At 36.7% G+C, this 22,628-nt stretch overlaps 1 protein-coding gene across 1 annotated transcript; it reads right to left on the bottom strand.

Annotated features, from left to right (window-relative positions):
• Window positions 1-940: 940 nt before the first annotated feature.
• LOC139735036 (transducin beta-like protein 2) lies at window positions 941-14,769 on the bottom strand. The gene is made up of 12 exons (XM_071645811.1): window positions 14,590-14,769; window positions 11,948-12,154; window positions 10,896-10,947; window positions 10,287-10,349; window positions 9,506-9,614; window positions 8,993-9,098; window positions 8,182-8,268; window positions 7,577-7,712; window positions 6,086-6,135; window positions 4,663-4,845; window positions 3,697-3,883; window positions 941-2,399 (listed from the first exon to the last, which is right to left on the bottom strand). The coding sequence occupies exons 1-12, from the start codon at window positions 14,738-14,740 to the stop codon at window positions 2,342-2,344; spliced, it is 1,389 nt and encodes a 462-aa protein (XP_071501912.1). The 5' UTR covers window positions 14,741-14,769; the 3' UTR covers window positions 941-2,341.
• Window positions 14,770-22,628: the final 7,859 nt, after the last annotated feature.

Below are 22,628 nucleotides of genomic sequence, written 5' to 3'. Positions count from 1 at the left end.
CACTGGTTTACTACAAAAACAGGTGTGTTTTTAAAGGTACAGTTAACCTTTGGGAGCAGTGATTAAAAAAAAAATCAAGATTTCGCATTATCACAAAACATCCTACCATATAACAATTTTGCAATAAATCCTAAAATATGAGATGATATCACTATTTTTGTCATTAACCCATAACTGTCGACAGTTTAGTCTAGAAACACTTTTATTATACATTTGTTGTTCACATTTTTTACATTTAACAATACTTAATAATGATCATACTGATTCAAATTTTTACATTGGTTGTTTCTATCCCCGTCTTACATTTTAGAACTATTTTGAAGCACTAAAGCTGGTTTTTTGTTTCATCTGCAAATGGTAAATAATGCCTTTAAAATTCTCATGAAAACGATGGTGAGCTCGGGACTGTAAAGAATATGACAGCCAAAGAAAAAGGGCTATATTCCTTTGTACATCTAGTGATATGAAACTCACATCTTATCTGTATTGCTCACGTAGCGTTGGAGTTACAAAGATGGTCTCCTTCCCTTTATCTCTCCTTCTTACACTGTGTGGGTACTGTAAAAGTGGAAATTTTCGCGGTGCTTAAATTTTTGCGCATTTCGCACCACCAGAAACTAGCGCGAAAATAAAAGCACATGAATATTTTTGCTTGCCATATATGTTCCAGTAGTTGATGTCTTAATTCCATGGAATTAAAAACATGCGAAACTCTTCTTACCTGACTGAGAGTGAAAAATTAGTCACGCGAAAATATCCACTTTTACAGTAATTGAGAACAGCTGACATAAAGTGTTAAAAACTCTACAGAAGAATGCATTGAATTGCAAAGCTATAACATGAAAAAAGTAACAATCAAGGGAAAAACAGAAGCCAATGCACCTTATAATTACAAGTAATTCAGTTAAAAAGACCCAGTAAAGCATTGTGGTAGCTCAGTTTCTGAAATTTGTCACACTCTGGTGACGGGATTGTATGATAATATTTGAATGCATGAATAAAACACTCCAGCATACAAAAGTTGTAAGAATTATTCGGGCACTATCAAGAGATAAACAACCTAACATCATCATGCTAAAAAAATAAAATATAATTATAATATATATACATATTGTTAAAGATTTAATAAATCAAAAGGGTCTGTGGGAAACAATGGGTATGAAAATTATGGTCACCCACAGTTCTTTATCTTATCATTCATTAAAAGCATTTGGCATTTAGTTTCAACTCTGTCTATGGCAGCATGTAGGACCATCAGATTCGTCAAACTGGAAACACTGGTAAACAATGCTTTCACTATACGATTATCTATTTGTATCAACGACAAAGCACTTGTGTCGAGTATTTTAACCATATTTCATTCTATGAGAGTTCAATGAAGCTGTAAGTTCTTGCTGAAAAAAAAAACACATCACAAAACAGCTGTATTTCTTTACTCTAATAGAAGTATTTACTTTAATACATACATGTACTTTTTATTTTCTGATAAGGAACGCCCATTTTCTGATGCACGTCTGGTGGATATTACAGTGCATTGAACTATTGGAAAGTTACTACTTAACATCGCAGAATTCATTCGTAAACAATTAATCTAGAGAAAAAGAATACCTTTAAAGTGGCAAGTCAATTCATAAGAGCAACAAGGAGTGAACTTGGGTAAGAAATTAATGTCAAATCTGACAATCTACTGCTGTAATTTTGTATTTCTTTAATTTAGTCACCATCATAGAGATGAACATGTACATGTACTTGTTTACAGACTTCTTGCTAGATTTTATCATTCAAAATTTTCTGCAGCTTACTAATTACAAGCCCTGAGTTGATATGATGAGAGAGGGCTGACAACGGAAACAATGACAAGATTGAAACAGTCTTGATACAATTACGCTTTGGAGTAGAAACTAGATGACTGTTTTTGAGTCAATTCATGTAACTTTTATGAAGACTTCACTACACAGAATTGGCACAATGTTTGCTCTTCATTCACAACCACAAAGACCAAAAATTTACTTGAACACTAGAAGGAAACCTTATAAACCAAACTGTATCTTAACACAAAACTTCGCTATAAACAGTTATTACCTTGTCTTTTTTTTTCACTTGTGTATTGAATATTCATGAAAATTTTGCTTGCTGTAACTAGACTCTGGTCATATTAGTGCTTCTTACACCAATATTTGCCCATTCAGGAACCTTGCTGTATCCAACCCTTTCCAGAGATAGAAATGATGCAGAGTTATTGTGGAATGATAGCAGTAAGATCTTTTGTTTTTTTTCTCTCAAAGTCACTGAAAGCCTTCACAAGGCACCTAATGAGAGAGCCGAGTCTCCTTCTACTGCACTATGTTCCCGCTGGAGTCTCCTCTGAGTTCAAACCAAGTATCGTGTCAATCTGCTCCCTGTGGTGGAGAGAAACCAAAAAGAAGGAAAAGGAAAGGAGGAGAAGGAGGGAAAGAAGGCAAGGGAGGAGGAAGAGAAGGAAGAGAAGGAAGAGGTAAAATAAGGAAGAGAGGAGGAGAAGAACAACAACAACAAAAAAAGAAGATGAAGAAGAAATTCAAAACCAATGAAAAAAGGAGAGGTGATGGAGGAAAAAATGAGAAGGCAAAAAAGAGGAAGAAAAGAAGAAGAGCAACAGAAAACATAAAAAGGATGAAAAAGAAGCAGAAGAGGAGGTTTACAGTAAATAGAGGAAAAATGTGAAGAAAAATATGAAGAGAAAAAATCACATTGCTGTTTCATAATATAGTTGCACTAATCTGAAGACATTTGACTTGAAAGGATCTACAGTGGCGGATAAAGGGGGAGCACACCGGGCGCACGCCCCCTTTAATTAATGCAGGGGGTGCATGCATTCCCCCCTTTAATTTTGTAATGGCGCCCCCTCATTACGGAATTCCTGGATCCGCCCCTGATCTGGTATGTGTATTTCTTTTCCAACTACATGACAAGTGACGTTCCAAAAACCTTCATAACTCATCTAAAATATTTGTACTCACATGGCATTGATTGCATTCTTTAAAGCGGAAAGCATTTCATGGCAACCAGTGTGAAACTGAGATTGCTTGGGAAGGTACAGCTAAACTTCACCTTGTAAATATCTCACACATTTTTCATCACAGCGCAAACTTCACCTTCAAATATCATGGCATCAATTTTCACAAGACACGGTTCTCGAATGCATATTCTACCTTTTAAAAGAGAGCCTAGCATTTCAATTGCATGCAACAAAGAAACAAATATGTGACCCGCTACAACAAAAGGATCCTAAAGTCGCTGACGGGCGAGCCAAGCATGGCCCAGAAAAATGCTATTTTCAGGCCTTTCCTTTGATCATTTCGCTTCGAAATTTCGGCAGATGATAGAAGATACATTAGACTACAAAACTGAATGTTCGGAACGTTTTGACAGATTTTGGAGATCTGACTTCAAACTCGATTTCCTTGGCTCACCCGTCAGCGACTTTAGGATCCTTTTGTTGTAGCGGGTCACATATGATGTGCAGGATAATCACACATCTGAATTACATATATGTGGTACTGAATCGTGTACAAGATTCAAAGTCACAAGGGAAATTCTAAGATCTAAATTACACAGTTCATTTTGCTTATGAAGAAACACAGTGGCAAGTTATAGGATCAAATCAGTAGACTGGCAGAAATCAAAATGTCATGTGACTAAGACAAGATGGCTAACCTGATTGAGGTAATCTGATGCTCTAATCTCTCCTTCATTGCTCCTGATGTCGTCTTCTTTTGCTTTGCTTCGAGGTCGGCGACCTGGGCCCTCAGACCAATGATGTTGTGGAAGACTCTCATGAAGCGGTCGCCCGTGGATACCAGGAACTTCCCACTGGGGTCAAAGCCGATCTTTGCTATATTTTCTGAGAAGATGATTTGAAATCAGTCATACATATCCTTTAGTTAGCTGGTAGTTGAATTTAGATGATGGCAAAGCTAGGTCCCATAATTTCAGGGCTACTTTGGCAAGTTATTTGCACGCTGCCATGAATGCAGTTACCGTGGTAACAACTGACATGCTAACACTTGACTGGTTGTTACCAAGCTGCCACCACTGACACTATGATTACTGCATGATGAAGTTGTTGAGAACTGGTCAGAGAAGTGGAACATTAGTGGTGGCGACAGATGAAGCAAGTCGGAATACGGTGATAAGAGATTTATTTCCCTCTAAGTGAATAATGACCCTAACAATCAACTTGATCTTTATCCCAACCCTGAATTCATCTTAACCTCAACTTCACATTGAACTTGACCATAAAAGGTAAATCTAATCCTCAATTTGACCTTTACTGTAACTCCCTACATGATCTTGAACCTTGCCCTAAACCTCATCTCTAACCAAATCCTAAAATTGATATGTAACTTAGCCTTTGACACGACTTTTGCCCTAACCTTCTTCTTGATGAAGACATGAACCAAACCCACAACAACTGATTTGGGAACAAACAATAAAGACTACAAGTTAATAAGACACTCCGTGAAATAGTTCCTGTCTCTGTTATATATCACCACTTACTATCACACTAATCAAAAGTAACTACCACAGCAACAGCTCTGTAAGGATTTCTAGCTGTTGCCATGGTAACTGCAAGTATCCATGAAGCTGATGCAGGGAGGAGCAAAATGACTAGAGACTCACGGGAGTGAACGTCCTTAAACTCTTCCTCCTCCTGTTTGCCGTCAGCGCTGTAGATCCAGACATCAGTCCCCTGGGCGATGGCCACACTGTAGGAGTCTGCGGACAAGGTGATGAGGCTTGGACCTCTGTGAGGGTATTGACCGGTCAGCAGCAGGTAGGGATCTTGCTGCTTGTTGTACTCCACTGTCATGAACAAAGAAAACTATATTAAGTATCTGACGTGAAGGTCACCCACCTGTTGCACTTTTCTTTTAATATAAGCCAAGAAATAGAACTGACAAATCAGTAAAAGTTCAAACACACAATTCACAAATTTGACAAGATGTTTAACTTGGTCATGCTTCCCATACACTAGCCAATAAAAATGCTGTGACATTTATTCATGTGACTGTAGTGCTGTTGAATAACTGATATTCAATATTTGGTTTATGCAACATCACTGGTTTCACGTTTTTGTTGAACATTTTTTTCTTCCTGCCTAAACTTAGATGTATCAGGGTGTTAATATTTCTAAACAGCCTGCAAACAAAAGCAATAAAATAAATAAATATATAAATAAATGAATAAATAAATAAATAAACAAATAAAGACAGACAGACAGACAGACACATTGCTTTTAGAGTCTCTAGAATTGCAAATTGATAAAGAATTTCCCAACAAATAACATATAGCAACACAACTTCAAATGACACAGGGAAGTTCATTCACTTTAGCTAGTAGTAAAAAAGTGCAGAGCACATATTTTGTGGGTACTGTATAATATTTCTCTAATTAGACTTGCAAGTCAATTTTGCAAGTGTAATCTTGATTTCAGGGTCCAGCAATATTGGAAAGAGAAATGAGAATTATAATTTTTCAGGTGAGACTCTAGTGATTTTACACTTTGAAGACAAACAATGCACATGGCATTTGTGTAATGGCAGGCAATAATTTACTGTTGTAAATTACACAAATATAAACGACTGTGAAACATACCATATATATCGAGTACAAATAAGTTTCAAGTACAACATTAAACACATATTTTTCTTTTGTGTCTGTAGATAGTTGCCAACTTGTCTGCATACAATTTACTAATCATTCTCAAGAAAGTTACCAATGGTGGGTTATTTTGCATAAAGCACAGAGTATATTTATAAAAAGAAAAATAATATGCAGAATTTTACGAGGACGAAACAGTAGTTACATGCAGAAATTACTAATGATTACTAGATTTTACCAATAAATGGTTGGTAGCTATGCATGTACGTTTCATTCTTTAACTTATCTATCTATTCATTTCTTATTGTAATGAAGAATCCTTTCAATTAATAACATTGCGAACAGGTTGACTGTGATGACTGTGACATCTTTCTTTATATTGAATACATTTGCTTTCATCATCTTTTTTCATCATTCTCTTTGAACGAGAGCAGACACTTACCATCTGTGTCCCACAACTTCCAGGTCCCATCCTTTGATACAGTAGCCATTCTAAGGGTGTATTATAAAGAAAAGAAAGCAGCATTATATCAAGGAATATAGTAACAAAGTGAAAAAGTGTGCGACACTGTAAGACACAATTAACAATGTACATTAGTGCAAGGAAAAAAACATCCATGGCCTTCAATCAAACAGCATTTCATTCTAGTAAAAATATATTTTTTATGTCTTCCACACTAAATACAGATGCATCATTAAAGGACAAGTTCACCTTCATAAACATAAGGATTGAGAAAATGCAGCAATATTAGTAGAACACATTAGTGACAGTTTGAGGAAAATTGGACAATCGATACAAAAGTTATGAATTTTTAAAATTTTTGTGTTGGAACCGCTGGATGAGGAGACTACAGTATGTACTAAGGCTCATGATGTCATATGAGTACAACAGTATAAAGAAAATGTAAAGAAAATTCAACATATTTTCACTTTTTTCGCATAATAAAAGAGCACTTGACTTGCCTCTTTCTAAAGGCAATGGGATAATATTACCCATAACATATGTCAGTAACGAGTCAAGGGAATGTATTGTTGTACACATGTGACATCATACACTGCAGTAGTCTCCTCATCTAGCGGTGACTGCACAAAAACTTCAAAAATTCATAACTTTTGAACGGATTGTCCGATTTTCCTCAAACTTTCAATGATGTGTTCTACTAATATTTCTACATTCTCTCAATCCTTATGTTAATGAAGGTGAACTCGTCCTTTAAATGTTTCGACGCTTCATTTGCAAATGCCAAGTCTATCAGCATTGTTCTTTTATAATCTTCTTCTATAGGAATTACCATGAAAGCAGCTAAAGATATCTCATCTTTCATGGCTGTTATGTGAAAATCCATTAATAGTAGCCCATTATCCAATATTCTGTAGAAATTTATAGGCTAATCTGCAAGTATTTCATCAAAGAATAGGAAACAAATGAAGAGTTTGTTCGCGAAAACCGATAAGTCCATTTTTGAAGATTTTGAAGTACGGTCTTTGTCCTAAAGTACAAAATAATGCCTTTTAAATGATATATTGGCCATTACATATAAAGGTACATTTTTGAAGTTATTGTCAAAAGAAGCAAACATTTTCTTTATTATTCTCTTTATTTTTCTGGACCTTTAATCGCAAATATCTCCATTTGGCAAATATGGACTTATCGGTTTTTGCGAACAAACTCTTCATATACACTTTCAGAACAGCACACCATACACTTTGTATGATTCAATGTCATAATACACATGACTTGGTCTCTCTCTTGTAATCACTTTGGTTACTCTCTTTTTTTTTTTCCATGTCAAATCTCGAATTATGATCTGCATGACTGTATTTACTCCTTCACCCTTCCACTAAATGGTGGCTGATATGAATTAAGTCACATGCTTGATAACATGCAACTGGAATCACAGCTTTAACCCTTGACCTTTTGTCATTGACCAACCTGCTTGAGTCGATGTTGAAGGAGAAGTAGTAGACACTGGCTTTGTGACCTTTCAACTCCATGGCCCTGCTGACCTCCTTGAAGTCTCCTCCCTTTGTAAAGACGACCTCCCACACTTTGACATCGGGGGTGAAGCCTGCCAGAGTTCAACACACACAGAGAGATTTCAAAACTTAACATCAAACATCACTGCAGCAAACTCCTACACTTCACTTTATATCAAAGTTGCCTTCAATACATAAAGCAAAATCAAAGAAAATAGTGAAAGCTTCCTTACAATGATATAAAATTTTAGAAGATTTGAAAACGTTTTACATATTTCAAGAAGCAGCATCATTGGTCTCCGACACAAATGAAAACTGGACAAGCAATGGCATCAGGACCTCACAACACTCCATTCACTAACACACAAAATCTTTGCTGAACTCAGTTTTTTTTTCAATGAACTCAAGAAGATAAAATTACATTTGTTGTCACCATACCATTATGGTATCATTGTGATTTAGCAATTATATATATATATATATATTTTTTTTTTTTGGGGGGGGGGGGGGGGTGGGGGAGTTAAGTTTGTAGTTTCCATTCCAACAATAGGATAGACTTACCGCAAGAAGCCACAAATCTACCACAGGGTGAGACAGCAGCATAGTTGTTGCTCATGTGGTGAGTGTCCAGGGTGGCCAGTATCTCTCCTAGAGTAATAAACACACACATAACACAGGTTTAACATTAAATATGAGACATTGTAAAATGGCTGGGAAGAAGGCTACTCAGGTCCAGCTTGTTCTGCCAAAACCCAACACTGCATCACATGATGAACAAAAACATGTACACACTCACCCATGTTGTGTAATCAGTGACAACAATTTTCTGCTATTCTTTTTAGTTCACTGAATGCTATGATGCACATTGTTTTGATTTGAATATATCTAGTACAAAAGTCTATGGCCATTTTCTTGGCTATAACTGTCAATTCAATCCTGTACATTTATCACATGAGCAGTTGACCTAGTAAATCAGCTGAAGCTTATCCCTACCGTAAATGTTTTTAAGGTCACAGAATGGGGTTGGGTTCATCACTGGTTCTGGTTGGCAGTACGAGTTATCTAGGAGGCAAAAGAGTGCCAAAGTGTGATGTCATAGCCGTTCATCACCATGGAAACTGGTTCTTAACAACCTCACCTGGCCTGAATGTTTATGTCTGCACCTGGTTCCAACCCAAACTACATCAACAGACTGTGACATCATCTTTTCAGTAGATTAGTACGCTATCATTCTTGTGGACATTGTCTGGAAAGTAGTTATAAAGAGGTATTTGCCCCAGGAGATGATGGATGGGGGGGGGGGGGGGGGAGGGGTAATATTTCAGGGGGTTATTGTCATCTATTTTTCCCTATCAAGCTCTTACAGACTAACCTTTGGTGTTCAGGATCTGGATTGTTGTGTCTCTGTACGCAATCATCACAAAACTGCCGCTGGCATTGGATCCGATGCCAATGCTAAGGATGTCCTGGTCGCGACTCTATCACAAGGAAATCATTCTAAAGGGTAAGGCTAACCTTGAAAGTGAAAGTTATACTTTTAATGATACATTTATTACAGGGGTAGAAATAAATGGTGACCAAACAATGAATGTCTGAATAGGTGTAAAAGTTAAGTTACCAATAATAGCGGAAAAACAATGACAGTCATAACAAAATAAAATAATCAGAACACTGAATGAACAATAAAAACTTGCAGCAAATTCACTTATCTAAATAATATGCAATTTGATATGACTTGTAAATTAGCAGATCACATGCTTGCATGAAATCTCACATAGATAAGCCAGTTGCTGTTGCATGGCAAGAAAGTTGAAATTTTCATGATCTGAATGACAAAGAAGAGAGGCTAAGAAGAAAATAAATCAAGGTGACAGTGTTCCCTTACTTTGGGAAAGTCCAGGACCTGGCTTATCTGAGTTGAGGAGCCATCCTCCTTCTTTCCCAGCTTGAAGACTCGGATGCAGTTACCATTCGCGAGACTGGTGACGAAGGACCTGTCAAGGCAAGGGTAAAGTTCATTAATTTACTGGATGAATGATTGCATCAGTTTGGTTTCAATAATTCAATGCATCATGTTCATATGGGTAATAAAAGCCACATTCTTATGCCAATATCTATCAATTCATATGATGCACATATCATGACTAGTACCATCTGTGGATTTCCCACTCTCAAGAAGAAACACTGGCATCATTACTCATCAATAATCATCAATACTTTTGTATTGATGGTCACACCCTCCCAGCCCTCCACTGCCCTTAGGTGAATAATCTAATGATAGTTCAATATTTTGCAATGAGACACGCAGAGAAAATGAATTGTTATACCCATGATTCTTCAGCATTTCTGTTTGTTTGCTTGACTTCAAAGATGTCCAAAGCACAATTAGACTACTAATTTGTACAATTAACTATCCACTAATATATAAACAACATAAATGTGCTACTAATACAGTAAACATCAATAATTCTGTTGTTGGTGTTGCAAAACTAACTGCAATATTTGAAAGTAATTAAATTTCTCTTTCTGTTTCTTTTTTTTTTTTAATGTCATTTAATAAGTTTTATGACTTCAGACTAGTCAATATTCTTTGGAGAGATACACTGCAATGTTAATATTTCACCATTGGGAGTATGAACAGACTGGAAATTATAGGGTCTACTCACTTGCAGTCCGGGCTGAATTTGATGTTTGTAGCATGGTCATACTCCACATTTCCTCGAACGCACCTAAAAAAATGAGGAGAAAAAAACCCCAACAACAGCAACATTATTTTCATGGGGCAAATGATAATATTGTATACATCTTCCCATGGAGTGAAGTTTTCAAATATTTGCAGTCATAAACATCAAAAGATTGAAAAGTCATGAATTGTAATACACATCAGAGGAATGATCACTTGAGAAATTAAAATGACATTAAAAGGAAGGAAAATGAAGATCAATTCATGATTCATTCTATAGATGTATTTGTGCAAATGTTTCATGAATGAATTGGCCTAGTCTCATAACTCATGCTACCACAATGTGAACATTTTCTGTTGGAACAGAAGCACTTAAAAAATGTTAAATTCAACTGAAATCAGTATGGAGCTATCATACACAGTGAATTCAAATAATATTCAGACAGGATTTTTAATGAACACTGTCACCTCCACAACAGTTTTACTGCTTTTTAATTTTTAAATGAAGTCACAAGATAAATATTTTCTTTTTTCGTGTAATGAATGGTTGATAAACATCGATAACACAAAAAAGAATGAACCCAATACTCACTTGTGCTCTTTGTCCTTGAATTCTTTCACGCTCCACACCCGCACTGTCCTATCTGGAAAATAAAGACCGAAACATGTTGAAGAAAACGGTGACATAGATAAAAGCTCAACCATAAGTACAATTCACACAAATGAAAAGGGCACGGGGCAGGGAACTAATCCACATGGTTTTCCTCACCTGGATCATACATTGCACCTTGTTGCTTCCTTGTCACCTGATATCAGCTAAGACATTACAGAATTAAAACAAAAAGACAACTGGAGCACACAGGATGTTATAGCACTTAACATAAAGAAATAAAGTCCCCTATTCTCTCCTCACAATCTACTCTATACTTGTCAGGAATTGATTGCAAACATTTCAACTTTGACTAGGAAGGTCACGGATGATATCATGCCAGCCAGTTCCATCTCTGAAGATAGTTCTATTTACTTTTCGCATGTGAGCAACATTCACAAAATGTGTTATTATAAGTATAACTGTAAGCTTATACATTTCTTTGCTCACAAAATTTTGCAATATGTGCCTGGACGGCTTGTCATACCGTGAAACACTCTGTACATTGCTAACAGAAACTCATTATTGCTAACACTCAAGCAAAAACTAATTATCAGTTTGGATGAACACATAATCAGAGCAGTCCATCGTATTATGTATCTTAATTTGCATTGGTCACTACATACTAAAAGACATATATCTAATGCTTTGACATGATCCTGAAGCAATCATCTGTATCTGGTCCAATAACTGGACCTGGCAAGTTACATGTGGCATAATCTTTAATACTGCAGCAAAAGGAAGCAAGTGCCCAAAATGTGGAGTCAAACCAATTAGCAAAATGAGTCTATTGTTTACATTGATATCAGTGGAATGTTATGATGTCTCAACAAATTATTTCTATCATATCTCTGTTTTTGCTCAAATCTTGGCACCAAGTGGATCACATCATATCCAATCCAAACAGACTGAGATTCAGATTTGATACAATTTATCATTTGTTCCTCTTTGCTGAAGTATGGAAGAAATGCACAAGTGGTGTTTCATCCCTGTACCTTCACTGCAAGAAGCCAGATATTTGCCGTTGATGCTGAAGTCCATGTCCAGCACATTATGGCTGTGGTCCTTGAGGGAGGATGCCAGGAGAGGGTGGGAGTAAGCCTTCTGGGATGCCTTCTTGTTGCCCTGGAGACCAGACTTCTGCTGCTTCTTTGCATTCTGATTGGGTTTCTTCTCCTTCACTGGTTTTTCTTCTTCTTGCTCTGTGTATTGTGAATTGAGAAAATGCTTGATGCACAAAATCAAAATATTTGCTGGAAAGCCTAACGTGTTAGGCCTAACGTTAGACTCAAGATTGTCACCCAGCACTGTCAACTCTATTACATATTAGCACACAATAGAACTAGAGAGGGGCCGTCAAAGGCGGCAGACCCACGCCTAAGTACAAAGTCGGGGTAAACATAATGTGCATTCGGTCATCTACCAGAATTCGGCCACTTAATTGCCAGTGTGCTTTATCACCAGCCAGTGAGTTCTACCAAAGATCGAAGTGTACGATCTTTGGTTCTACAGTCACATCACACGCAAATCACATCATTACACATACGGTATTAACACTCATTCACGTACAGGAAAGTCCTTAAGTCTCCTCCAAAAATCCATCGAAAATCCCAAATTCCACCGTCAAAAGTGCAGAATCGGAACTTTTCCAAGCGCGCGCGAATTAAGTCCAGTTTTAAGAGTATTGTCTACGCGACGGGTCGCGGAAAAAGCGCTAAAAATCGAGAAATACGCCGTTTTCTTGCGGGATATTTTGATTATAGCAAGCCGAGAGTGTGATGATATCAAAGGTCGTATGAGTGTACGATCTTTGATGGTATCCACAAAAGCAAAAAAGAAAAACAAAATTTACGTACCCCCTAGGCAATTACCCCTATGATTAGTGTCTACGGGAATTATTCAATGCAAGGGTTGAATGCAAATGTCTACTGCACCAGTATTCGGCCACCAACGAGCGCCGCAACGTCCCCGGTGCAATTTTGCACCAACAGTGTAGAGCGCGATGCATTTTCAGCGGCCTTGCACACGCATTGACATTGAGCACGCATATCGTGCAGTGTGACTGCGACCGAGCAAAATGCTCCTCCAACGAAAAAAACAATCAATGTTAATTTGAAAAATCATCAAATATCAAAGGTCGTATGAGTGTACGATCTTTGATGGTATCCACAAAAACAAAAAAGAAAAACAAAATTTACGTACCCCCTAGGCAATTACCCCTATGATTAGTGTCTACGGGAATTATTCAATGCAAGGGTTGAATGCAAATGTCTACTGCACCAGTATTCGGCCACCAACGAGCGCCGCAACGTCGCCGGTGCAATTTTGCACCAATAGTGTAGAGCGCGATGCATTTTCAGCGGCCTTGCACATGCATTGACATTGAGCACGCATATCGTGCAGTGTGACTGCGACCGAGCAAAATGCTCCTCCAACGAAAAAAACAATGTTAATTTGAAAAATCATCAAATATCAAAGGTCGTATGAGTGTACGATCTTTGATGGTATCCACAAAAGCAAAAAAGAAAAACAAAATTTACGTACCCCCTAGGCAATTACCCCTATGATTAGTGTCTACGGGAATTATTCAATGCAAGGGTTGAATGCAAATGTCTACTGCACCAGTATTCGGCCACCAACGAGCGCCGCAACGTCCCCGGTGCAATTTTGCACCAACAGTGTAGAGCGCGATGCATTTTCAGCGGCCTTGCACACGCATTGACATTGAGCACGCATATCGTGCAGTGTGACTGCGACCGAGCAAAATGCTCCTCCAACGAAAAAAACAATCAATGTTAATTTGAAAAATCATCAAAATACGGGCCAGTTTGTGATGACGGAGAACGAACTTTCATAAATCTAGAAGGACATAGTCCCTCAAATAGGCCTAAACGTAAATTTTGGAATTCTTACGAACATTTGAGCAGCGAAGTCGGATCGTTGGGGAGTTTATGTCTTCGTATGGTAGCGGAAAATCGCAAAGTGAGAAACGGGAAATTTTCGGAATGGTCACTATACCATGGGGTCAAAACTTCAAGGTCACACAGAATTTGCAAGGGTCAACCGATTATCACCAAAATCTAATCGATTCTTTCCTGTCATTATCCAAACATTCCCTGAACATTTCGTGCAAATCCGTTTACCCGTTCTCTTGTTATCTTGTACACAAACAAACAAACAAACAAACAAACAAACAAACAAACAAACAAAAAAACAAAAAAACAAACAAACAAACATACGGAACCCTTTACATAACCCCCTGCCGATTTTCATCGGCGTGGGTAAAAACATGCTAAGGGCCAAGGGCTAACTACGACCAGCAGCCCCATACGCATGCATAGCGTATACGCTATGCGTATGATTGCTATGCTTATGTAAATGGGCGATGGGGCTGCTGGTCGTATAGTTAGCTAGGCTCCTAAAGATAGCACACTACATCCTGTAAAAATAACATCAGATTTATAAGAAGAAAAGGAAAACTACTACAGTACTAGAGTCCAGGGGCCTATTTCACAAAGAAGCCAAGATCCTATTCTGGTCTAAATTGAATATAATAGTGTATAAATTTTATCTCAGAACAACTTACACATCTACGAACGTACATTATTTTCTACATCTGGGACTACACAAAGCTTACGTGTCTCTTCTTCGTCCGGCTTTCCTCGTCCAAAGCCGCAGACCAGCATAAAAAGCAGAATAATGGCTCCCAGAGAAAGTGTGACGACCACAACAGAAAAGGGGGCAGTAGAATCGATTGGCGTGATGACTTCTTGGTCGGCCATTTTCATTTAAATACAGTAAATTATTCGTCTTGCTTGTCTTTCGTTCAGAGCTGCAGAGCTGATGATACACACGGCAAAGGCACTGCGCTGGGTGGTTATTCCCGTGAATTTGAATTCGATTACTGTACTGTACCTCGACACTTTTTACACGTCATGAATACTCATTTAGCCCCTCCCCCGGGAGCGTTTTTTTTTTTAAAGACGGCACAGATTGGGGCATGGCGCGCGTTAAACCTATGGGAAAAACGTTGGGTTAGGGTTTTTGGTTATGGTTATGGTTAGGGTTAGGGTTGGGGTTAGGGTTAGGGTTAGGGTTAGGGTTTGATGGTTAGGGTTAGGATTAGGATTAGGGTTAGGTTTAGGGATAGGGTCCCCGATAGATTTTTAGTTTCCCCAATCTGTGCCGTCTAAAAAAAACACGCCCCCCGGGAAGTGTGTGTGTGTGTGTGGGGGGGGGGGGGGGGGGGGGGGACGATTGAATAGAGTGGAGGGAGAAACGGGGTATGAATAAATATCTGTAAAAATGTCATTCTCAACTCCACACAACAAACCAACAAAAAGGAACTCAACCCTAATGAAAATAGCATGACTTTTTATCGAAAGGTCACTTTGAGCAAATAATTTGGCAGGGGTAGACCTATTCTTACTCTTGTTGACTATATATTGATAACTCCTATGAGATCATGATCTGTTTCACGCACGAGTGGGCACATGTCAAACACGAAATCCTCACTTTTCCACTAAAGTAACAAAAATCATTTCTGGGGGTCTGGGAAACATGTTTTTGGTGAATGCTAACGTGCTGTTCTTGTTTTAATTGTCAATTGTTTGACCCTATCATGCAATACAGTAGGCCTAGTATGTTTTTGGAATTTTTTTAAATTTTTTATTTGGGGGGGGGGGGGGCGTGCTCACTAGAACCCCCCAAGGGCAATTACCCCCCCCCCCCCCCCGCTAAATAGGCCTACTAGTTAGTGATAAGGTTAAAGTGAAGATTAGGGTTATAGGGTTAGGTTTAGGGTTAGAATTTGGGCTAGGATTAGGATTATAGGTTCAGGATTATAAAGGATTATGGTCTGGGGTAAGTGTGAGGGGTTAATTGCCCTAGAACCCACTCAACCACAATACAAAGGACTCTATCTTATGTTCTTACAACAGAAGCTGTTATAACAGGGCCTACAGGCCCTACATAATCTTATAGGCTATTGTTGGTAACAATATCTGATGTCAATTTTTTCAATACACTTAATTTCTTCTATGGTTAGAGGAGGTTTTTAAAACATTACCACTTCCCCCGATAATGTAGGCCTATTCAAAGAGGCGTGAAATAACTTGAAGTCTTGAAAAGTGTCAGGATGGTGTGAGGGGGTTAAAGAATGGATGATAAAATAACAACAGCACTTAAACATAGGCCTGCACCAATCAAAGAATGCAGAACGCCCCCCCCCCACAGAAAAATGACTCTTCAGTGACTAAAATGACCCGTTTTGTCTTTAATGTGTGCTCACCGTGACAATCATAATCATGAAGATCATTCTCATTTTCACATAGGGGTTAGTCAATAATAGATGTGTAGAAATATACCCCTGCCAAATCATTTTCCTCAAAAACCTTTTCGTTAAAAAAAAAAAGTTACGCTGTTTTGATGGTGTGTATAGTAATGACAACTAAAGGACACCAGTCGATGTGTATTATGTTACTGATATACTAGTATGTCAGGTTACTTTGATTGTCGAAATTGTGTGATGACCTTGGTTTTACAGTGCCTTCCTTGGACTATACACGCATTAGACGACCTGCTCGCTGTAGTATTTTTGAGTAATAACTTTTTTGGCTATTCAATGTATCAACTTAAATGATGTGTCTTTATATTTCTTACCGTGGGTTACCCCCTTTCTTTCACTTCAATTTAATCTGAAAACATATTTGTTTTGATGTAGACCTACACATTTTTTGTTTAAATATAGGGATCTATATTAACCAAACGTACCACATTCCTAGTAATAAAATGCGTCTGTGGAATTCTGAATTTTCATCGGCCAGTGGTGACTCCAAAGTGTTCACATGCCCTTTAGGACTATTTTACGAATATGTGTCCTTGAGAAAAAAAAAGTAACACTACTATACACTCATCTCAGATAATCCAGAATTTTCATCACGAGGCTATCGCAGAGAAATGAGTATAATTCGTCTGAATCAACGCTATGTACTTGCGAATAATGTAGGGCGCCCTCAGTGAAGTATACGCACACGTTGAGACCTTTTTGTCGTCATTTTGGGGTGTTTTTTTTTTCTTTCTCTCCTGGTTGTCATTCATCGGGACAATGTCATTAATTCATTTAATTTATTTTTTTGTTTTTGTCAATTCTTGATTAGATTATAATTAGATATGATTTTGGTGGGCTGTTTTAGATTGATTGTTTTAGATTGATTTCACACAGATTTGTTTTTGTGTGTGTGTGTGTGTGTTTTTTACAAGAAAATTTTGGTGGTGGCAGTTAAATGTTGATGATGTAATAATGGTTATGATCATGAAAATTTCAATAGTAATGATAACAATGATGATGATGATAACAACAACGATAATGACAATAATCATAATCATAATCATAATCGTTATCTTATCATTATTCATCTTTATATTGTATTGTTTCTGTTTCTGTTTTTGTGAACAAACTTGACTGTTATTGTTTTTTAATCTATTGCAATGATTGTGAAGAAATAGATTAGATTCAATTCAATGAAATATATTACGTCAATCGATATCACATATAATACATTCACATTTTGGTGACTTTCCCTGTCTAAACATTGAGTGTTCAAAAGGCACATATTTATAATGTCTATATTATATATATATATATATATATATATATATATATATATATATATCACATATAATATATATCTTTCAAAACCTGTATGTATATTATATAAATATATATATATATATATATATATATATATATATATATACATATATATGTACGTGTTTGTGTGTGTCCGAGATGATGATTAGCAGATACTTGTATTGCGATGATGAATGCTAGAGGATTCATGAATTATAATATCGGGTACCAGTCCCACACTATTTCATTTCACATATTGTCTACACATAGGATTGTAGCTTGGCTAGCATTAGCTCAACCCCCAAACAGGGGGGGGGGGGGGAGTTTAACAGCGAAGTCATGAATGTTCATGAGAGTTGCTCATAAATGTTTATGAAGACGTTAAACAAAATGATGCTGGCAAAGACCGGTCGAATAACGTATTTGATAGTTTATACACACTTAAGATAAAAAGCATTGTACCTGGCTTTCATGAAAACGTATGGGATGCTTGGCAGATAGGTCAATTAAAAAAAAAAAAAAAAGGTGATCATTAAATAGAGAAAAATAAATCCTTTCAATATATGATACTACACTCATCACATAACAACAAATGTTTTGAAGATATCATTAAGATAATCACATATTTCATTCTGATTATTTTCAGAAGCTTCAATCACAATTATTTCAATTTGAGAATGCAAAATCCAATATATACATGTATATATGAACATATATATATATATATATATATATATATATATACTTATATAAATGAAGAAATAAACTGGTAATGCATTTTTGCCAATAAAGAATGAGTTTATTCGACTCAAATTTTCAGCGTCCTCCGCCTTGTTCAGGAGTCTTGACAATGACCATTGTCAAGATTCCTGAAGAAGGCGGAGGCCGCTGAAAATTTGAGCCGAATTAACTCATTCTTTATTGGCAAAAATGCATTACCAGTTTATTTCTTCATTTCTTCGTGGAGCCAATACGTGAATTCTCAACATGTTTATATAAATATGCATATATATATATATATATATATGTATATATATATATATATAAATGGACATGAAATATTGGCTTTTACATTTAAACTCATGAAATGATCAATTAATGTATTGTAGAATCAGATTTGATTCAAAGTATTAAAACAAATCGCATATTCACAGGTGGATCGGAGAGCTTGTTACCATACGTTCTCGGAGGAAAGATGTACTTACCAATTAAAGGCATAATTTACCTTTTGCAGATGAAACAAAACCCAGCATTAGTGCTTTAAAATAGTTCTAAAATGTGAGTTAGGGATGGAAACAACCACTGTAGAAATTTGAATCCGTATAATCGATGTTAAGTATTGTTAAATACACAAAATCTGAACAATAATTATAATAAAAATGTTTCCAGACTAAACTGTCTACAGTTAAGGTTTATTGAGAAAAATACTAATATGTCCTCATATTTTAGGCTTTATTGCGAATATTTTATATGGTAGGATGTTTTGTGATTCAACAGATCTGCACATATGCATCAAATGTGATATCTTGAATTTTTTTTTTAAATCACTGCTCCCAAAGGTAAACAGGACTTTTAATTACTTGAATAAGCTAGCCTATTCATAAAGCATGCAAGTACCATTAAAAAGTTCAAAACATCCTTAAAAACTTATCTGTTCAAAAGGTAGCACAATGATTGTTGGACGCTAATCTATGCAGCTGCATTTTATTGTTTCTTTACTTATCTTTTCCTTTTTGGTTCTTTTTTCTCTCTCTAAAGTGCATAGAGACCAAAGGTATTATGCCCTATATAAGAACTGTAATGATAATAATAATGATAATAAAAAGATGATAATGAAATGCTAGTAATTCATAATAGGCTAGCCAATAACAAGCTAATCTATTCATAATAATTCAGAATAAGCTAACCTATTTGCTTACAAACAGTTTTTTAAAACGATAAGGACGAGAACGCTGCAGAATAAAAAATAAAACAAAGACACAACAATTTGTTTTGATTAATTTATTCACAAATTACATTAACAGCGAAACAAAACAAAAAAAAAAGAAAAAAGAGAGAAAATTGTCATGTCCGGTACTCTTTATCAAACCTATTATATACATACAAAGTCTAGTTAGACAGACGAGAAATGTATACAAATACATGTACAAATGTACAGTATGAAACATTCAATACGGTTATACTTTGAGTAGTACGTGAGAATGATTGCACTTAAAATCCCTTATAGGGGGCGCTGTGGCATAGTGGATAAGACTCCCAACTCCCGAACGGAGGACCGTGAGTTCGAATCCCGCCCAGTGCTTACATCCTTGGACAAGATGTTTTTACCCACAATGTCCCTCTCGACCCAGGTGTATAAATGGGTACCTGGCAACGCTAGGGTAATAATAATAGCAGGGCCCTCTGGCAGAACAGTGGCAACACTGAAGAGGCTACCCTGGGTAAATAAGACCATATTATTATTCATCTTAGTATATGTTTTGACTCGTTAACTCTGACTGGAATGTCCGAGGAGTAGTGCAGCGCAAAATTAACTTATCCGTCTATTCCTTTTCACGGATTTTGAGAGGGTTTTAGTGGCTTTGCAACTAAGCAACAGAATGACGTGCAGAAATGTTAGGTACTAAGTTTGGGATCAATTTCACAATGTGGTACCACAGCCAAAATCATTAATTCTGTTGACCCGTATTCATTTTGAGACATAATCTGATGTAACATTGAAAACACTTCACATGCATTATAATTCTCATCATTACAATCTGACATAAAAATATTCCAACTGCAAATCATTGACGAATTGACAAATCAGTCGATCATAAAGACGATATTTTTACCGGTTACTTCCAAACATACTTTGATTACTTCCCTCTGTCATGGGGGGCGGGGGGGGGGGGGAGTAGAGTGGGGTCGCTGAGACTTTAAGAGTTTGCATTGATAATCACTTTATTTCTTGGACGATATTGTCATCATAATTTAGTGCTAATAAACTAAGTAAGTACTAGGTACTATGAAATTATCAGTCTTTATTCACATAGAAAAGTAAATCTCACAATAAATAAAGTAATTCTACATTTAATCTTTAAAGCGTCTTTGAGAAAATGTTTGCGAAAATTTGAGCAGAAAGCAATCATAATATTATGTACAATTTCCCTGACTAAAAACTTGAACAATCTCGATTCAAACTCAGAATGAAAAGAAGCGGAGAGAAGGAAACAGCTGTAGATTCAACATAAATAATTCATTGTTATTTGTCACAAAAACCCTTTATTTCACTGGAATGATTCGTTCCGTATAGAATTAATACATTTCAAACTGCATATGTGAATGGGCGATTTTTAAAAAAAATCATTACATAAAATCATGATTACGTAAAATAATTTACGATTTTACGAAGGGACGATTTTTTAATGATTACGTAAAATCTGCTTCACAAATTTATTCTTTAGTAAAGTGAAGAAGTTAAGATTTTTCTTGTGAAAAAATAAATAATGACGACATTATGCATTGCTTTGTCGTAAATACTGAAGGTGTGCAGATTACTTCGTCGCAGAGGGCGTGATTCCCTTCTGAGGCAAAATTGACCACTTCTCGTATGAGTTGTATATACAATGCTGTTTGGAGCACAGGCATGGACAAACGTAATGATTGGTAATAAATTGCAATTGTAAGTGGGTAATTTAGAAAGCAGAAGACTGTTTTGTTTAAATGAAATCGATGAGATTGAGGAATAGATCAACCAAACACACGATACCATTAACGATCTTTATCAAATAAGTGCGATATTGAAGTTTTCGGTAACTTACCTCACCAAAAGTCTTCCAGAGTATTGGAAGAAACATGTGCCATTATGGTAACGTGCACGCAACGTCATTTGTATGCGTAGAATTACTAACTGTTGTGTACACACACACACTCCCATACACACACAAACACTCACACACACGTTGAAATACCAAAATAGTTATGATTTCGGTTGATATTTGAAGCGTGGAATCACTTCCCTTTACCCTAGAGGATTTAATGAAGCATCCTAAATCGCCTTCATTAAAGATATAAAGGAAGCATGGCTTTTGGGATAATACCAAATTAATGGTATTGCAGGAATTAGTAATGAAAAAAAAAAGTTGCATTGACTTGATGAAGACTACTATGATGCGTCAAATGAACGCCATGTTGATTGGGCAACTGGGACTGGTAACGACATTCATGGCGGTTACTTTATTTAGATTTTGTCTCTATTACCGACCAGTCATTTTAATCGTACTGCCGTTATAAAATGTGCTAGTTAAATGTTTGCTGTGGGATGCATTGACTTGTCTTTTACATAGCAGCTGTAGACAACCTCAAGTCTTCCTTTACTAGGCACATTGTGTTGAATCGTAGAGATGATTTTGATAAAAAAAGATATATCAGAATGCCATTTGCTGGCTCGTCAATGGTGAAGCGAACATGAATGTTTTCTTATCCTTTTCACGTTATGTTTTTTTTAAACAGCAACAAAACATTATTTTTTTCACTGCAAACATCCTCTCTCAAATTACCGGAAACTAATCAATATTCATTGATTTCATATTGATACGACAGGTCAATAGCATAACATGCCCTGAAAATGAATAGGCAGAAAAAGTTTTGTTCTGACGAAATGTTACTACATAGCGAACATAATAATATGACAATTCTTGTCCTTGGGGCATGCTTGTAGCGTTCTCATTCTCAAACTTAACAAAATATTAATCTCTTTCCCTTGCGTGGAGGTTGATAGGAGGGTGGGGGGGGGGGGGCTCTTTGATAGTCGTTGAATTTATTTTCCACTGAGTCGATGAGTTGTCAAGGGGTTACGATGAATGAGACTCGTTGAATATTCTTGAGGCAAAGAACACTTTAATGCAGGAATATCCTCATCCAGTAGTCACTGGCAGTTGACAATTTGTCGTTCCTCTACGAAAAATTCTGTCCCCTCTTGTAGCATGATGGACTTCTACAGACCACAAGAGATAACCCTAAGAGTGACAGTGTTTGTCAGTGATCACAACTGAGTCTAGCGA

Source organism: Diadema antillarum, unplaced genomic scaffold (genome assembly GCF_040938485.1).
Source record: "Diadema antillarum isolate AM-2024a unplaced genomic scaffold, OU_Dant_1.0 seq00000562_RagTag, whole genome shotgun sequence".
Classification (NCBI taxonomy): Eukaryota; Metazoa; Echinodermata; class Echinoidea; order Diadematoida; family Diadematidae; genus Diadema; species Diadema antillarum.
Note: the sequence above shows the minus strand (reverse complement) of the source record. Positions and strands in the feature narration are given on the sequence as shown.